Raw genomic sequence first — 17,336 nt, forward strand, 5'->3', positions numbered from 1 at the left:
AATTCACCCCACCCCCCTCCCGTCTCTCTCTTTTCTTTTACCTCATCATTTGCAAGGCAGACTCAGCATAATTGCCCCAGGGAAGCTTGGCTACTTCATCAATCCCTGCTGGTCTGTTGTGGCTTACGCAAGGCTCTTTTATTAGCCTGTCACATTTAAGGTCAGCCTCAAGCTATCCCCATCTATCACCAAATTACTTTATGATCCCAAGTCTTCCCTTTCCCAGCAAATGAATCACAAAATGCAGAAACTGTGTTCTTGCAAGTCGTCAGCCCAGCTGCACTGAGGTGGAAGGAAAGTCAGGGCTGCCGTCCCAAATATGGGCTCTCTGGGACTGAGCCTCAGTGAACTCAACTGGGGCTTGCTTTGGAGTAGACGTGCAAAGGATTCCTGGCTGAGCATGGAGTTACTTGAATTGCGGAGACAATGTTGAGAGGCTGAAATCCAAAGGAAAGCTTTGCAGGACAAATACTTCCTGCCACAGTTCATCAAGCCAGACTCAGTGGCTTTTCATCTGAGCTCTTACCTCAAAGTTGGTTTAGGAGTGCTATGAACACTTTCATTATCTTCAATCTCAGGGCCGCTGTCACTGTTGTTGCATTCCTCAAGGCTGTCATAGAGCAGACCCAGGTCTTCCTCCACTTCTTGGGTCTGATCCACTGGGTCAGAATCCAAAACCTGGAGATCCCAAACCAAGGTGGAGAATAAAATGATACAGCAACATAAAGGTACTAATTTCATCCGTTCTTTCATGGTTTCTTTTCCCCCCGTTTTTATTACATATAAAAAACCATACCCAAAATTAAAATTCTCCTTGCTGATGCACTAGGGTAAATACAACTATATATATATCTGAGCTGCTGAAATTGACCACTATGAAGTCATTTTTTTAAAAAAAATTGGCGTGTATTCAGGTTTTGATAACAACATTATAGCCTTGATGTGTCTCAAAAACACATGGGGAAAAACAGAACGTTAATATTTATTACAAAAAGAAAATACATTTAAGCATTCCTAAGAATGAAATTAAGTAAGCAAAGTCCAATAGAAAACAACATCAGCAAAGATCTATATTGTCAACAAAAGCCATTCAGAGGCTTATTCTTTTGTTTGAGGAAGGAGAACTTTACCTCATAAAACAGGTTACAAACACCACACTAACCTAACAATCTGAATAGTATTAGGAAGGGCAACACTATTGCATTCTTGTGCTTTATGACGCTATATTCCTTTTCTGAGGAAGGACAGCAGTAACAAAAGCCAACTAAACTCAATCTTACCCCAATTCTCAATATGGAAAACCGTATCATAAGGACCATCCTACCAAATGTTTAGTTTTAGTTTAGTTTAGTTTATTGTCATTGCACCTTGTACAACGGAATTAAATGCCATCTTCAGTGTACATCATACATAAGAAAACTATAAAAAATAAAACAAAAACACACATCCTATACATTCTATACAACTGAATGGAAACCCCTGATACTGCATTAATATTACACTATGCAGTAGAATTCAGTATAGTTACTGCTCTGGGATAGAAGCTGTTTTTCAGCCTATTTGCCCTTGTTTTTATTGTCCTGTACCGTCTGCCAGATGGTAACAGTTCAAAAAAAGGGTGCCCAGCATGAGATGGATCTTTAAGAATGTACCACCTGATCCAAAATTAGTACCTCCTTTAACAGATGAAGAGGACCATACACAGCTTCATCACAAATGGGTATGCCTCTTTATTTGATAAAGGAGAATTTCTGGACTTATATAGAAGACACTTCCTTCATGTCTATGGGGGTTCTCAATTATCCAGGTCATGGTTGTCCCAAAGGCGCTTTTTCCAAGAGGCAACTGGACTTTCTTGTTTTTCTTTGAAACATCTTGGATGAGAACAGTGGTGGGTTGCTCCCGGTTTGGTCCGGTTCTTGCTAACCGGTAGTAATGGTGGCGGGAGGCTCTGCCCACCCGCCTGGACATCATCATGGACGATCTGCGCATGTGCCTCTTGGAAAAAGCACCTTTTGTAAAAGACACTTCCATCATTTATAGCCTATTTGGCAATTCAGGGCTTACATATATTTATCCATCACAAGTAATGATTCATTTATCCTATGTCACTTGAGGGTATGGTAGTTAAGAGATGAATGTGTGTTGGAGAAAAAGAGACAGAGAGAGAGTGCATGTACTTAATTTCAGAGTCATCTGAATACTTTTTGAGTTTCTCAAATTAATAATCATAAAGCAGGAATAAACAATTTTTAAAAGACTGTGGGCCAGAAACCACAACTTAGTTTCCTGATCATTCAGAAGCTATAGCGAGTCGCTTATGAAGGGATAGATTTTTTTTTACACGTTTGGGAAATTACGGCAGAAATGGGAACAGGCCTCTGCAGAGCAACTAATGTAGTGGACTATGATTTATAAAAGCTCATGAGAAAAATCTTTAAAGTGCCACAGAATTCTTTGTTGGTTTTGCTGAAAAAGTCTAACATAACTATAGCTCTCTAGAAGCTCTTAAAGAAAAAGGAAGAAATAGTTTTTCCCTAAGTGCATTAATCTTAGAAATGTTTTTGACATTCTCTATATTTTGAAAGTGTTATTGATCAATCCCACAGTGGCTAAGCACAAGCCTTTATGCCAGGGGTCTCCAACCTTGCCAACTTTAAGCCTGGAGGACTTCAACTCCCAGAATTCCTTAGCCATCTGGGGAATTCTAGGAGTTGAAGTCCTCCAGGCTTAAAGTTGCCAAGGTTGGAGACCCCTGCTTTATGCTATACAATAAAACATCTCTGATCCTGAAGGAGCCTCTCCAAAGCTACCCAGCTCAACATCCTCTGCCTAGCACTCCACAGTGGAAGTATTCATAAAATAGAGACATGGCGAGAAAGTGAGTGATTGTATGCAGAAGCTTAAACCAGGCCATCAGGTTGGGGAAAAGGAGTGCTCCCTCCTCCTGAAAAACTTGGACATTAAGTCCTACAGGATCAAAGTTTTATCTCGATGACCAAAGCAGAGGATTTGCTTTACGCTCTGCAGCATCAGGGAAAACTAAATTAATTAAAGCCAAATTACAGAATCACTAACAACCAAATAATTCTGGTTGAGAATGTATTTCTACTCTCCTGAGATAGTGTATATAGTGTACATAGAGCGTGTCTCCTAATGCTCTGGGATCAAAGGAGCACTTTTAAGTAACTCAGAACCAGATTTCGCTGTATGCTTTCCCTTTCCTGGGTTGCAACCCATACCCAGTGCTGCCAGCTGTTATGAAACAATAAAATGCAGGGGGGAGGGGCTGCCCCCACCCACATGTCAACATTTTTAGTCAATCAAACCCTTCAAGTTTTGATGATTTAAGGCCAGCACAGGAACCAAAACAGAAAAGATAATAAGTAATATAATAAGGAGTAGCACTTTGGCTATTGGGTGGTTTGCATCCAATTTTAGGGGGGCGTTTGCAGGAGAAGTCATTAAAACAGCATGTTGATGGCACTGATTTCTATTACTGTTGCGGCAAGCTGTGAATGTTAAATGAAGACAGAAAAAAGTATTAACCTGGGGAGGGGGGAGAGAACCGTAAGTGGAAATAACAATGTTATTTCAATGTAGCATCCTTCAAGGATGGGAGGAGGCTTAATCCTCTTGTGCACGAAGAATGAAGTAGAAACTAGTGCCCTGAAAAATCCTTACAGTATATTCAGAAAGGGATGGAGAAATCTGTGGCCCTCCAGAACACATCAGATTCCAACTTGTCTCAGCACCCATCATCATGATTAAAGATGGGAGCTGCAGTCTGCAGCATCTGAAGACCACAGGCTTCTCCCAGCCTACTGCACTGGCTGCTGCATTTGATGCAATGGAAGTACATTGAATTAGAGCGAGCAAATGCAGAGATATCTTTGGTGGGTTTCTACTGCATTTCTGGTGTGGCCATGCAAGCACCTTGGTCATAAGAGTGCCAGTTACAGTTTCTGCAGCAGATACTCCTACAAGAAATTAATTGCAGGATAATTTCTACTAAATATGACTAAACTATATTTCTACAAACTATATCAAACTAGCTTTGTCCATGCTAACAGTTGCTAAGATACTTAATGCTCTGCTCTGAGACATACATACAATTCATTCACTAGAATAGCAAATTATGTTGTAGTGGTATATCAGTCTAAAATAACCTTTTACATTTTTGATATAAATTGCCCAGAATCACTCAGTGAGATAGAAATTTAATAAATAAATAAAAATGTCTTGGAAAAAAATGAATCTGCCACAGAATTGACTATAAGATGGAGAGCATTTATTTTATTTAGATTCTACTTACAGGCTTGGGCCCTATCCAAAATTTGGGTTTCTCTTAACATAACATGTTATTTAAGTAATGGATTAGAGTATAATGTTTCACTTTAAGTTATATTTCATATTGTGCTTATCACTGACACTAATATTCACTTCTCAGCCTTCTGGCTAAGATCAAGTATGATTTAATTAATCTTATGATGGACGTAAATCTCTTATTTGCTTGCTTTGTGCTTTTCCCTTTCATCCCGGATCTGCGCACCTTCCGCCGCGCTCTTAAGACCTTTTTATTCCACCAGGCGGGCCTGGCCTAATCTTTTCCCTCTTTTTAATTATGCAAATTTTAATCGGTTTTAAATGACTGGGGTGTTTTAATTTGTCTGGGCCAAATTGTTTAATTCGATTTTACTTTGTTTTTTAAATTTTGTATCTATGTATTTTTACTGTTTGGCTGTTCACCGCCCTGAGTCCTTCGGGAGTAGGACGGTATATAAATCAAATAAATAAAATAAAATAAATAAATAAAATAAAATCTTCTTTAGGTTTATGATTTTTCCCCTTTTAAAATATTCTGTAAAAATGTTCAAAAAATATTGAGTGAAGACGGAAAATAGTTTGCCTCCGCATCTATCTGAAATCAATTTCCTTACCTCATCTGTCACTTTAAACCTCTTCAGCAAGGCAACAAATTTCTGCTTGAAGTTTGGTTGCTAAAATACGAAAAAAGTTGAGAGGAAACAGATTTAGTAATAGAGGAAAAGTCTTCCTTTGCTACCTCCCTCTAGCTGGACTACAACACATTCTGTAATTGGCCCACCTTGCCATTTCCTCCCCAGCAGTACTAAAACATTGTCCAAACACAGAAGCCAAAACAGTCTATCAGCAGCCCAAGTTTCCAAAGGGAGAGGATGAGCAATCCTTTGTGAATAGCAGCATCAGTGTCAGCTTCTTTCTCAGAAGCTAACCTCTACTGATTCTAAAGGCAGAGATGGTCACCATCTTCCCTTCATTTGCCTAATCATTTGTGGATTTAATCAGGAGCAGCAGCAGCAGCAGCAGAACTTAAGATGAAAAAGGAAAGATTGGTATTTATTTATTTATTTAAATAGTTAAATGGTAGTTGGAGTCACTGTGCTGGAATGGGGGAATTCCAGCTGTTGCTCCCATTTGCTGAATGTGAATGCCTCTTAGGTACGGCCTTTTCATCCCAACAGCTTCCTATTTGGAAGTTACTGCTCTTATGCATGTTACAACACATATTCACGGACTCACAGAACTGTAGAATTGGAAGGAACCTTGCTCATCTAGTCCAACCTCTACTTCTATAGGAATTGACCATAATGACTTCTCATCCAACATAAATGTAAACATCTTCAATGAAGTCCACCACTTTTGGAGGCAGTCTACTCCCATGTCGAATAGCCCTTACCATTAAGACATTTTTCCTGATGTCCAATTGAAATCTACTTCCTTGTAATTTAAACCCATTATTTCTTATCCTGTATTATGAAACAAAGCAATCCCATCTTCCATGTGATAGTTTTAAGTAATATCAGATGAAATGCAGATGAGAAGCAACTTAGAACTAAGGAGAAATTTCCTGACAGTTAGAACAATTAATAAGTGGAACAACTTGCCTGCAGAAGTTGTGAATGCTCCAACACTGGACATTTTTAAGATATTGGATAACCATTTGTCTGAAGTGGTGTAGGGTTTCCTGCCTGGGCAGGGGGTTGGACTAGAAGACCTCCAAGGTCCCTTCCAACTCTGTTATTCTATTTTATTCTAAATGCATTTGAATATCCTGAACACATATAACTAGCTTTCATATATTATATTCATATAATAGTGATATTTCCAGAAAATATCACTATATTCAAAAAAAAAAAAAAAAAAGTATCTGAATCCAGAAAGAAGTCTGTAACACACCTAACCCTGCAATCTATGCTGATGGAAGACTACATGAAATTCTCTCTCACTCTCTCTGAATTTATTTATGGATGGCACCTATATTCCCTTGTGCGAAGAAAGGGGAAAAGTGAAGTGGGACTTGCAATCATGGTTTATTATGGAGTGCCTTTATTCCTGATCCCAGCTAAAGCCCACAGAAATCCACCCCCCAGGAAAAAAGGGCTGACTTTACTCGGGTCATTGATGTAGTTCGGATCATTTTCCGCCTGGCTTTCTTTGGCTTCCTCATTTCGTCCTCTTCGTCATATAAATCCTGAATAGAAAGAGAGGGCAATACACTGTCATGACCATCTGGTTTCGAGGGAGGGGGGGCTGTTAAATGAACTTTGTGATTCCTTGGATATTTATTAGAGAGTTTTGGAGAGCAACAAATAGAGATTACATGGCTGATGATCAGTGAATAGAAAGTTGAGATGGGGAAATCTTCTCAGAAGGTATGTTTTAAAAGTCGGCTTATTTTGGGTCAAAAGAATGTGTACGATCCATTAAAACTATTTTATTTCCAGATACTTATTGGTTGTTCTCTGATAAATATCTCAATAGATTTAACACTGTTGCTAGTAATCTGTTTTTCTCTCTTAATACCGTGTTTCCCTGAAAATAAGACCCTGTCTTATATTTTTTTGAACCCTGAAATAAGTGCTTGGCCTTATTTTCAGGGAGGTCTTATAATTTTGGGGCATGGAGTAAGACAGGGCTCCTCTTGCCATCTTACCTGATTTCCAGCTCTGTCTCCCTAATCCTAACCAGAGGAAATGGCAGGGACCGACTGCGCATGCGTTTAAATATTTTTGGGGAGGGCTTATTTTTTGGGAGGGTTTATTTTCGGGAGAGGGGTATTTAAGCACATGCATTCAAAAGCCTGACTGGGCTTATTATCAGGAGATATCTACTTTAGAGGAAACAGGGTAGCTTTTGTTTCTCCCATAAACATCCATCCACAGTGAAAAAACCCTGCTTTTCTGGTAAGTGAAGGAGGAAAAAACCTTAATCACTTATTACATGTGTTTTAATTGCAGGACAAAATTCCATTGCATCTCAATTGTCAGTTTGGGGCTCTCTTGCACTTTACCATCTACTAAACATCCTTTTAATCAATTGTATTCTCTCCCTCTCCCTCTCCCTCCCCTAAACCATTCTATAAACTGGGTACAGATTAGCTGCTCAAGTGGGAGGAAAGAGACTAGCAATGGATACCTGGTACTTAGCACTAAAATATACCTCTTCCTTGACAGCTGGAAGGGTGACTCAAAAAAGATATACTCTTCCTAATCTCTTTTAATAAGAGTGGGTAATCAATCTTGTTGACCAAGTCTTATCATCGTCAAGGACTGAGGCTTTTGTAACTCAAATACACTTGAAAAATACCCAGCTTTTGAACTCATGTCTTATAGCAAAGGTTGTAGAAAGGCAAATAGGTAGATAAGTACCTGGCCCTGTACTGCATCATCACTGGCTTCCTGCTCAGAGGAAAAGCTGTCATCCTCTTCTTCAGAATAGTTATCAATATCTGGAGAGCGATCTAGAAGGGAAAAAGATGGCCACTTATGAACTGATACAGAAGAATGGAAGAAAATACAGCAATAAGGCACTAGATTTTCTAATGGAAGGCTACAAGCTAATGGAAGGAAGTAACTGCAAGGTTCATGAGAAGAGTGATAAAGCACAACAGAACATAATGCCAATTCATCTCAGAAGGGAACAAATTTTGAAAGTTATAATCCCATTACAACCTGAGGTGTTTTTATTAAACATCACTAAAACATACATTTCTTCAAAACATACTGAACTGATATTATATTTAACATTACATATAATAGCTGTAAGGATTTTATATGCTCTTTAATGGAAAAGATCTCTGATCTCTTCTATGTGTGAATGATGAATTAAACTGGGGGATTATGCCTCAAGGTCTAGAATAACCCTATATCTAAAAAGTAAATGTGATCTACAATTTAATCTCATTTGGAAGCCATTTCTAGGCAACAATTTTATATGTAGAATTGTGCTACATTTGAAATGTGTGTTCTACAGTTCTTATTTTAATCTGAGATACAATCTACACATTCTTTAGTTTTTCAGTGAAGTGTTTGGCTCCCTCCCTTCTGAAATGCTACTGAAATGCTTCCTGCCTCAGATAACAGATAGAGGTAACCTATAGTTACAATTTGTGGAATTCCTCTTTGAAGTTATCCAAACTGGGGCCAATTACAATGATTTTGGAGAGTGTATGCCAGTATTTAGCCACACGTTAGAAGAAGGATCACTAACGTTATTGTGGATTAACAGAAGAAAAAAAATACTTCAGGATGGAATAGCAATATAATCCAGACCTGACCAAAGGATTTGGGGCAAACAGAGGATTTGGAGCAAACTTTAACTAAACCCTGCAGGGTAAAACTTTATAAACAAAACCTTACCAGACGCCTTGATTTTGGGACCAGAGGGGACATTTCCATCTTCATGATCGATAGGTTGACTAGAAAGTGAGTAGATGCTGATTTCAGCCACCCGGATGCTTACATCCTTGATGTTGCTGTGAAGGCCCAAAAGCTGCCCTCCATCTGTGGGGTGTTGCATGACCTGAGTAGAGAATACAATACAAAAAGCCTCTAGCATAGACTAATACCATTCCATGCTTTTCTTGGAAAATGTACAAAGCAGCCAGTATTACATTCTGGTCCTCAATCTACACCCTAAATAAGCATCTCCTCTTCCCCACCAGTTCCCAGATAGCTGTGCTACAATCTTTCTGCAGTTCCATTTACCTCAGCCATGTTAATGATGCCCACTGCCAAAGTCTTGTAGCCCAGAATAGTTCTATTCTTATACCGCTTTCTGCGCTGCAGCATGATCTGGAGCTTGTTACCATCTCTTTTCAGGAAATGTGGATACTGTAAAAAAGAGTATTTACATGAAAGACCATTTTTAAGGTGCTTCTGGTGAAACATTCACAGAGAGGTTAAGAAGGAATATACCAGATCTCTCAAGCAGCCTCCATATTCCTTCGTTTACGCTTCATTTTATAACCAGAGCACAAATGTGATTGGAAAATAGCCTTAGGCTGTGCTCAGAATGAACTAATTATGAAAATAAGATCCTTTGAACACCGTGGGCTTATTTCAGAATAAATATACCAAAAATTATTCTTTAAGAATATCGATCATAGGTTACAAATAGAAGACAAAACACTGTTTAACAATTCATAATATAGTTACTTGAAGTACTATTCTTAAATACATTCTGTTCAAAATACACAAAGAAAGCTTTTACTGAGACACAATTCTTTATTTCTGCCCAAGAAAGTTAAAGTTACCTGCAGTGAAAATGTTAACTCCAGATCAGTCTCCATCAAGCCTCCAGGCGGTAAAACATATTCATTGGATCTCAAGACTCTTTTTGAGCCCTGTAAAAGTCCAGGAACAATCACTGCATCATTACTTTAATTCAGCTACCATAAAGAACAGCCTAATACATATATACATACATACATACCAGTAGATAGATCAGTTATCTCTAAATCTCCATTTATGTGTTATATACACATGCACTACATATGCCACACAAATATCAACCCATTCAACATGCATTACATATGATACCTAATACGTTTCTTATTGAGAGCTGCAATTTTTCACAAAGGCTAAGTAACTTGCTAACAATACTAAATCACAGGCATAGCTTAAAGGTAAAGGTAAAGGTTCCCCTCCACATATGTGCTAGTCATTCCCAACTCTAGGGGGCAGTGCTCATCTCCGTTTCAAAGCCGAAGAGCCAGCACTGTCCGAAGACGTCTCTGTGGTCATGTGGCCGGCATGACTATAAATGCCAAAGGCACATGGAATGCTGTTACCTTCCCACCAAAGGTGGTCCCTATTTTTCTACTTGCATTTTTTATGTGCTTTTGAACTGGTAGGTTGGCAGAAGCTGGGACAAGTAATGGGAGCTCACCCCGTTACGCGGCACTCGGGATTCGAACCACTGAATTGCTGACCTTTCAAGCGACAAGCTCAGCATCTTAGCCACCGCGTCCCTCTTTTTCTTTTTTTTAAGGCATAGTTTAGAAGTCCTTAATTTCCCTCTCTTTTTCAAAAACTCTCTCTCCAAAAAGAGAACCACAGTCTTCGTCTTCATATTTCTGTGCTTAGCTTTCTCTCACCCATCTTGCTATTCGCAGACACCATCTCCAGCCTACACTCCAGTTCCCTTCCTCCTCTCCCAAACTGGGTTGCCTCCTAGCCTGACCCATCTCAAACCAGTTTCTCCATTTCCTCTTCCTATTATTCTGGTAAAGCGGTCTGCCACTCTTTTCTTTTCTTTTTTTTTAATTTTCAGATTACCTCCCTGCTATATCTTATTTCCATGGAATAAAGATGCCAAGTGTCTAAACAGTAGCTCACTTTATTTAATTATTCAATCAAATCATCTAGCCTCTTATCTCACAATTGCAAGTTTAAAATGCTTCTGACTGAACATTTTTGTCAAACTGGGCATTCTGCAGGCACAGCAGGATGCTGGATATTTAAAAGATCACAGATAAACAAGCATATAAAAATGCAAGTTTTGTGAGATGTAGCACCTAAAAAACAAATCACTCCAACAGATCAATAATGGCACATTGGTACCCAGAAGTAATCTGTTATAAGTCAGACCTAGAAGAAATGTGACAAAACATAATTTGTTGCTATCCACGGCTTCCATTTAAAATTAGAGAAAAACAAGCATACTTCCCTCTTCAAATCAGTAGACTTCTTATTGTCACCAGACTATTCTCCTATCCTAAAACCAGTACATCAGATTACAAAATAAAGGCCCCACCTACCACAGGACTAGACTATGCAATTAATAAATATATCCAGATGCCTTTACAATTGTTTGGGCAACAGCTCTACAGCATCTTTTATGCTGTAATCATATATACATATGATTTTTATTAAAACCTTTAAACAAGTTTAACACGAACTAATATAAGGTAAGGAAGAAAAAAGAAAAAGAAATCAAAGAAAAGGAAAAAAGTGGAAGAAAAGAAAAAAGTTGAGGGAAAAGAGAAAGCAAAAAAGATATAAAGAAGTGGCTTCTGATATTCTTCACAGCAGTTAAAAGTACAAATATATTTTAATCTCTTTCTAAAGTTACATCATATTGCTTTTCTTTCCATAACCTATTGTGTTTAATTATCATAGATCACAAATTCATTTTTCCCCATTTTTTCACAAAAAGGCCACCAGTCACCAAGAAATTTAGATAATATCTTTTCTCTAATCAAAGAAGTCAATTTATCCATTTCAGCAATATCTATTAACTTCACCAACCATTCCTCCGTATTGGGTAGTGTCCAATCTTTCCATCTCTGTGCATATAGTAATCTCGCCACAGTAATCATATACTGAAATAATCTTCCATGGCTTTTTTCTAACTGTTTATCCATTAATCCTAAAAAGAAAAGTTCCAGCTTCAATTGAATATTGGTCTTTAACACTGTCTGTATCAAAATATTATTTGAATTCAATATTTTACAGCTATTTTACATGTCCACGAAGAATGATAAAATGTCCTTTCATGTTGTTTACATTTCCAAAATACAACTGGAGTACTTTTATACATTCTAGATAATTTCTCTGGCAGCACTACCAGATGTAATAATGACAGCACCAATATCAAAAGTTAACAGTTCATCCTCCAGTGCAACATGTCTTCAACTGCATTCCGCTTTCAACACCAAATTATTATTATTTAGACAAAATAAAAGTCATATACAGATCCAATGGCAGAAATGGCAACACTCCAAATAAAATGGGAAAATATTTGAACCTCCCAAGAAAACTACAACTGCCATTAAAGTGATATTTGGAAGATTAAAAAAAACATTGAAAAACTGACTGCACAACTAAACCACTGAATCACAACTAATCAAGAAATCTGATTCTATCATAAGCGGCCTGAATCAAATTAATGGTCCTTTATTCCACTATAGGAGTTAATTAGTCTTCTATTGTCATGTTTACATTATTAAGACTGCTTTATGAATAGAGACTATATTTGTTTTCCATTATTTGTGTTTATAATTGCTGCCACCTACTTCCCATTAATATTAATGATCACTAGTGATGATCATTAATGAAGATTAATGATCAATCAATCAATCAATCAATCAATCAATCAATCAGAATAGAACTGGAAGGGACCTTCAAGGTCTTCTAGTCCAATCCCCTGCTCAAGCAGGAAATCCTATACCATTTCAGACAAGTGACTGTCCACTCTCTTTTTTAAAATCTCCAGTGATGAAGCATCCACAATGTTTGACGGCAAGCTGTTCCACTGGTTAATTGTCCTGACTGTTAGGAAGTTTCTCCTTAGTCCCAGGTTGCTTCTCTCCTTGATTAATTTCCATCCATTATTTTCTGTCTTGCCTACAGGTGCTTTGGTAAATAAGTTGACCCCCTCCTCTTTGTAGCAACCTCCCAAATACTAGAATAATACTAATAGTATCATGTCACCCCGAGTCCTTCTTTTCTCTAGACTGCTTTCACCTGCTTTCCCTATTAATATTATTGATTATGTGATCTTTATCTATAATCATGGTTCCCAATCCTCCTCATTCTCCATTGCCATGTACATTCTGACACGGATGGACAGAAACAAAGGCAAGATGCTTGTCTTATGCTTAGTACCATCTCGTAAAAAAGGATAGAGAATGTGTGGCTCTCTACAAGTTGTTGGACTCCAACTTCTATCATTCCCCCACCAGAATGAAAACAATTAGTAATGATAGAATCTGTTTGTTTGTATTCATTTATTCATGCCTCATAATGCTCTGTGCTCTTAATCTGGAAATAGAGGGGATCATGAGAAAGAAAGGAAAGTTTGACTGGTACGGTACTTATATACTACCCTACTACTTTGGCTGGCAAGATGCTCTCAAGAACCATTTCACTATCTCCTTTTCAGAAGAAACTTTTCCATACTGTACTGCAGAAAAGTTACCTTTACAGCCTACGATAAAGTTAGGCAAAAGTACTGAGGCCTCACCACTTGTTAACCTTACTTCATTAAATTACATAGAAATATACTTGATCCAGACACAGATATTATTTGATGAGAGGCTTAATTCCAGCAGGATTAACTGCAATGTGGCCCGCCTCAGAGAAAGAAAAAGATTAACCACCCCAAGGCTTCTAGATGATTTTAATAACTCTTGCACGTGTTCACTAGGACTCTGAGAGCTATACTGATGACACCTTTTTGATCGGTTTTAAAATATTAATTTACAGAGAGAAACCAAAGCCAGTCCCCAAAATATATTATATTTCAAAGCTGGAAGCATCACAGAAGAAAAAAAAAAAGAACGCTAGGGAGTATGAAATACTTTTAAAAAAGGCCATCCAAGAATGAAATCAGACCAACCATAGTTTTTGTTTGTTTGTTGCTTTTTAACACATGGAACAATTTTAACCTAATGGTTAAAAGATCCTAGAAGAATAATCTTCACCTCAAGTATTCTGGGCAACCATCCAGATATACTCCATGCAGTCCTCTGTCAAGGAGATGTCATCTTCTCCTTAACACCTCCAAGGGATATTTTTTTTTTGACTGCCAAAAAATCATAGTGCTGCTTTGGCTCACTTTCAATTAGAGCAACATATTCAGAAAAAGCACACAGCACAGCACATGGAGAGTACTAATTCAGCACAAAGATGGTGGAAAAACTGCATGCACAGGTGTAGGCCCTCAATGTAGAGCAGATGACATAGCAAAGCATGCCTATCCCTATACTGAAACCGGTAAGGGGTGGTGGTTGCATTACCGTATAGTAGTTGTGGCATAATTAAATTGCTATGTATGGATAGAGATCCATCTGCTATCTAGTAAACTTTTAAGGAAATGCCAGATGTGCATTTGGACTCTGAAAATCTAATTAGACCTGATCCTTGTCACATAAAATTTTACTTCAGAGGATTTCTTACATGTAGAAATATACATACAAATACAACAGCAATCTAAAATGATAAAGTCCAGTTTGCAAAAATCTGGACAACTATTACAGGTAGTCTTCAAGTTACAACAGGTAATTTAGTGACCATTTGAAGTTACAACAGCACTGAAAAAAGTGACTTACAACAAGGTCGCATGATCAAAATTCAGAGGCTTGACAACTGGTTCACATCTATGACACTTGCAATGTCCCAGAGTTATGTGATCCCCTTTTGTGACCTGCTGGCAAGGAAAGTCAATGGGGAAGCCAGATTTACCTAAGAACCCTGTTAGTAATTTAACAACTGCAGTGATTCACTTAACAAAAGTGGCAAGTAAAGTTGTAAAATGGGGCAAAATCCAACAAATTTTTCACTTAGCAACATAAATTTGGGGCTCACTTGTGGTTGTAAGTCAAGGACTACCTGTATATGGCAGAAAGGCTACAGGTGTCAACCCTTCTCTCCCAAAAACCTCCTATGTTTACACACCCTAACCTTGCTTTGATGAAGCCACTTGACAGATATTGCTACTTCACAGATATTGCTGCCAATAAAGAAGAATATTTGTAGCTCAGGGTTGAAACGAGAGGTCCTTGGTGCTCTCTGAGGCTGACAGTTTTCTAGTCACTGATGATGTTACCTAGTTTGGGTAATGAAACATCTGCAAGAAAGCAACCAAGCTCAGAAAGCCCCAAGGATCCCACCTCTCAGATATTGCTGCTTCCACTTAGCCTCCTGGAGAATCCTAGGATGCTCTCCCCAGTCCCGGCACGTGAGGCAGATAAGAATCCCACACTCTGTGGCCTTACTGGCAAATACAAAGGAAGAAAAGATGATAAAAATGAAATAAATTCTACAGTGCTACCTCCTGGTCTTTATAGTGTTAAAATAGCTCCATCTGACAAATTATAATTGAAATTACTATTTATTTATTTTTTTAAAGGAAAGGAAAAGATGCAAAAATCCCTGTTCAGCATTAAGTTATCGCAGGTAAAAACATTCTATGGCAAGGAGATAAAAGTAAAGTGCTATTTAATCAGTTAGCATGTTAACGAAATCTCCCACAGAAAACTGCAAAAGATAAGATAAGATAAAAGGTGATAGATCTGCTAATAATATAAAGCAACTTCATTGCAAAGAGATACCAGGTTGCATATATCTTGTCCAGGACAAGATACATCAGACATCATAAAGCTTAAATAATTGCATATATTCCAAAGTAAAATTACTGTTATAAAATATTACCAGCTAGACCTTTATATTTATCCTTCCCAATGTAATGCTCTCTATCTCAGTTATTCCCGGATCCCTCATTCAGATGATCTCTGAGGATTTTAGTCAAGTACAGTAATTTCTGAAGCTGTTCTCATCAGTCTTGGTTCCAAACTTGTCCTTTTTCTGTAGATGTCTCTCATCTCTCCTTCTCTTACTAGCATTTGGATTTTAAAATGATAAAGGGGAGCTGTGGAGACCTTGCGGGCTACATGCAGTGAGCATAATCTCCCTAGCCTGAGGCCAAGTTGTATATTCAGAATGTTTGGAGCCTACACTACACACAGCTGATAGCCTGGAGCACCATGTGAAAGGGGAAATCCTCACAAAATGTCCCATTTCCTGAGCTTAATTCTAGTTAGGCTAAACTATTCCAATAAAATATGTATGTAGCAAATTCCAGGTGATAAATAATGTCCCATTGCCTCGATTAAGCAACAAAGCCACAGCTTCTCCAAAATCTTGAGAAGTTTACAGAATAAGCTAAGCAGAAATATAGGTCTTAAATTATGGTATGAGCAGCATCCCTGATACACATTGTGCATAATCCAGATAAAAGCTAAGCCAAAAGGATCAATGGATATTCACTTCAAGACTAATTTGGGATGGGCCATGATGAACTAACATGCAACAATGCTGAACCAGATAAACAGAAGAAATAGCTTGCCAGAAAACATGAGTGAGAAGTGTGTCTGGCAAGCAAGAAAGTGCTGAAAGAAAGAAGAGTTTTATCTGCTGCTACAAGGCCTACACTAGTATATGGCTGCATGTCTTGTAAGTTAACAGCAAATTTCTGGCTGAGGTATTAGATCGAGATCCAGAAAGGATGTATTTAAAAGTCAATCTATTAAAAAGCTGCTGGGCAGCCTCACACATTCAACCATTCTTCTATCTCAGCTCTTCATTTGCATATGGAAGACTGATAAACTATTTCAAAGATTGCTTCCAAGCAGAAATGAGAGGGATATGTGAATACTTGAAACTTTAATAACCCTTAACTTGTGCTGCCTGGACATTTACTATAGAACTCAGTCTCTTGGATAGATGTTTGATAATGCACATTTCTGAATATGGATCCTTTGATTTTCATTTCTAAGAATTATTAAGTTAGTGCCATTCTTTTATACAAATCAAATGTCTTAGTTACTTTGCCACAAAAGAAGGGCCGCTAATTATGAAACTCTGTTCCTCAACGACTTAATAAATTATAGATTCCTTTGACAGCGAAAAAGGTGACTGTTGTGTTATTTTAAATAATTTACCATTACTTATGTCCTAATATTTTACAGATTGAAGTCTGTTTTAAATTCCGACCTTTGCTGACTGCAATTTCCTTTAGTGCCAACTTACATACATACTCTGAAAAGGAATTTATGAAGGAGGGAAAGAGAATTTTTCTTACTGTCAATTTCCGTTCCCTGAATCCCATGGAGGGTATTCTTTGACCTTAAAAAAATCACTCTCTTCTACAACAAGTAAGGAAGAAAACTAGTTGTTTCTAGGAAAAGGAACAACTTAATCCTTCCTGGCTGCACAGGTTGAAGTGGTCCTGATAAGATGCAGGAAATGACAAGCATGTAGAAAGGGACCATTGAACCAAGTTCTGGAAGAGTGATATTATGTGAGCAGTTACTGAAGCTATTAGTGAGGTATTCAAGAGAAAAAAATTATGTTTTCTTCTAAGAACATCATCCTAGAGGACTGGATGTCCATCATTACACTTAGTTTTGGCTTTTGTCTCAATTTTCTATGATTCCATGACCACACAGCTTTAACAATAATCTTCAGACCTTCAGAATGATTCTAGATTTGATAAACATTCTCTCTCTC

The 17,336-nt window shown here is 37.9% G+C and overlaps 1 protein-coding gene across 10 annotated transcripts in view; it reads right to left on the minus strand.

Moving 5' to 3' along the window:
* Positions 1 to 17,336, minus strand: part of LOC117671601 (phosphofurin acidic cluster sorting protein 2-like) — a 164,662-nt gene that overhangs the window by 20,564 nt on the left and 126,762 nt on the right. For 9 of the 10 annotated variants that reach the window (XM_087887879.1, XM_034427588.3, XM_034427587.3 and 6 more), the window contains 7 exons: positions 9,578 to 9,667; positions 9,030 to 9,155; positions 8,682 to 8,844; positions 7,692 to 7,783; positions 6,434 to 6,514; positions 4,941 to 5,000; positions 527 to 678 (listed from right to left, as the gene is read on the minus strand). In XM_087887879.1, the coding sequence (XP_087744005.1) occupies positions 527 to 678; positions 4,941 to 5,000; positions 6,434 to 6,514; positions 7,692 to 7,783; positions 8,682 to 8,844; positions 9,030 to 9,155; positions 9,578 to 9,667 (764 nt within the window). Of the gene's footprint in view, positions 1 to 526; positions 679 to 4,940; positions 5,001 to 6,433; positions 6,515 to 7,691; positions 7,784 to 8,681; positions 8,845 to 9,029; positions 9,156 to 9,577; positions 9,668 to 11,573; positions 11,695 to 17,336 lie in introns of all 10 variants that reach the window. The other variant, XM_087887871.1, reaches the window with a different exon arrangement.

Source organism: Pantherophis guttatus, chromosome 1 (assembly GCF_059756535.1).
Source record: "Pantherophis guttatus breed Tessera chromosome 1, ASM5975653v1, whole genome shotgun sequence".
Classification (NCBI taxonomy): domain Eukaryota; kingdom Metazoa; phylum Chordata; class Lepidosauria; order Squamata; family Colubridae; genus Pantherophis; species Pantherophis guttatus.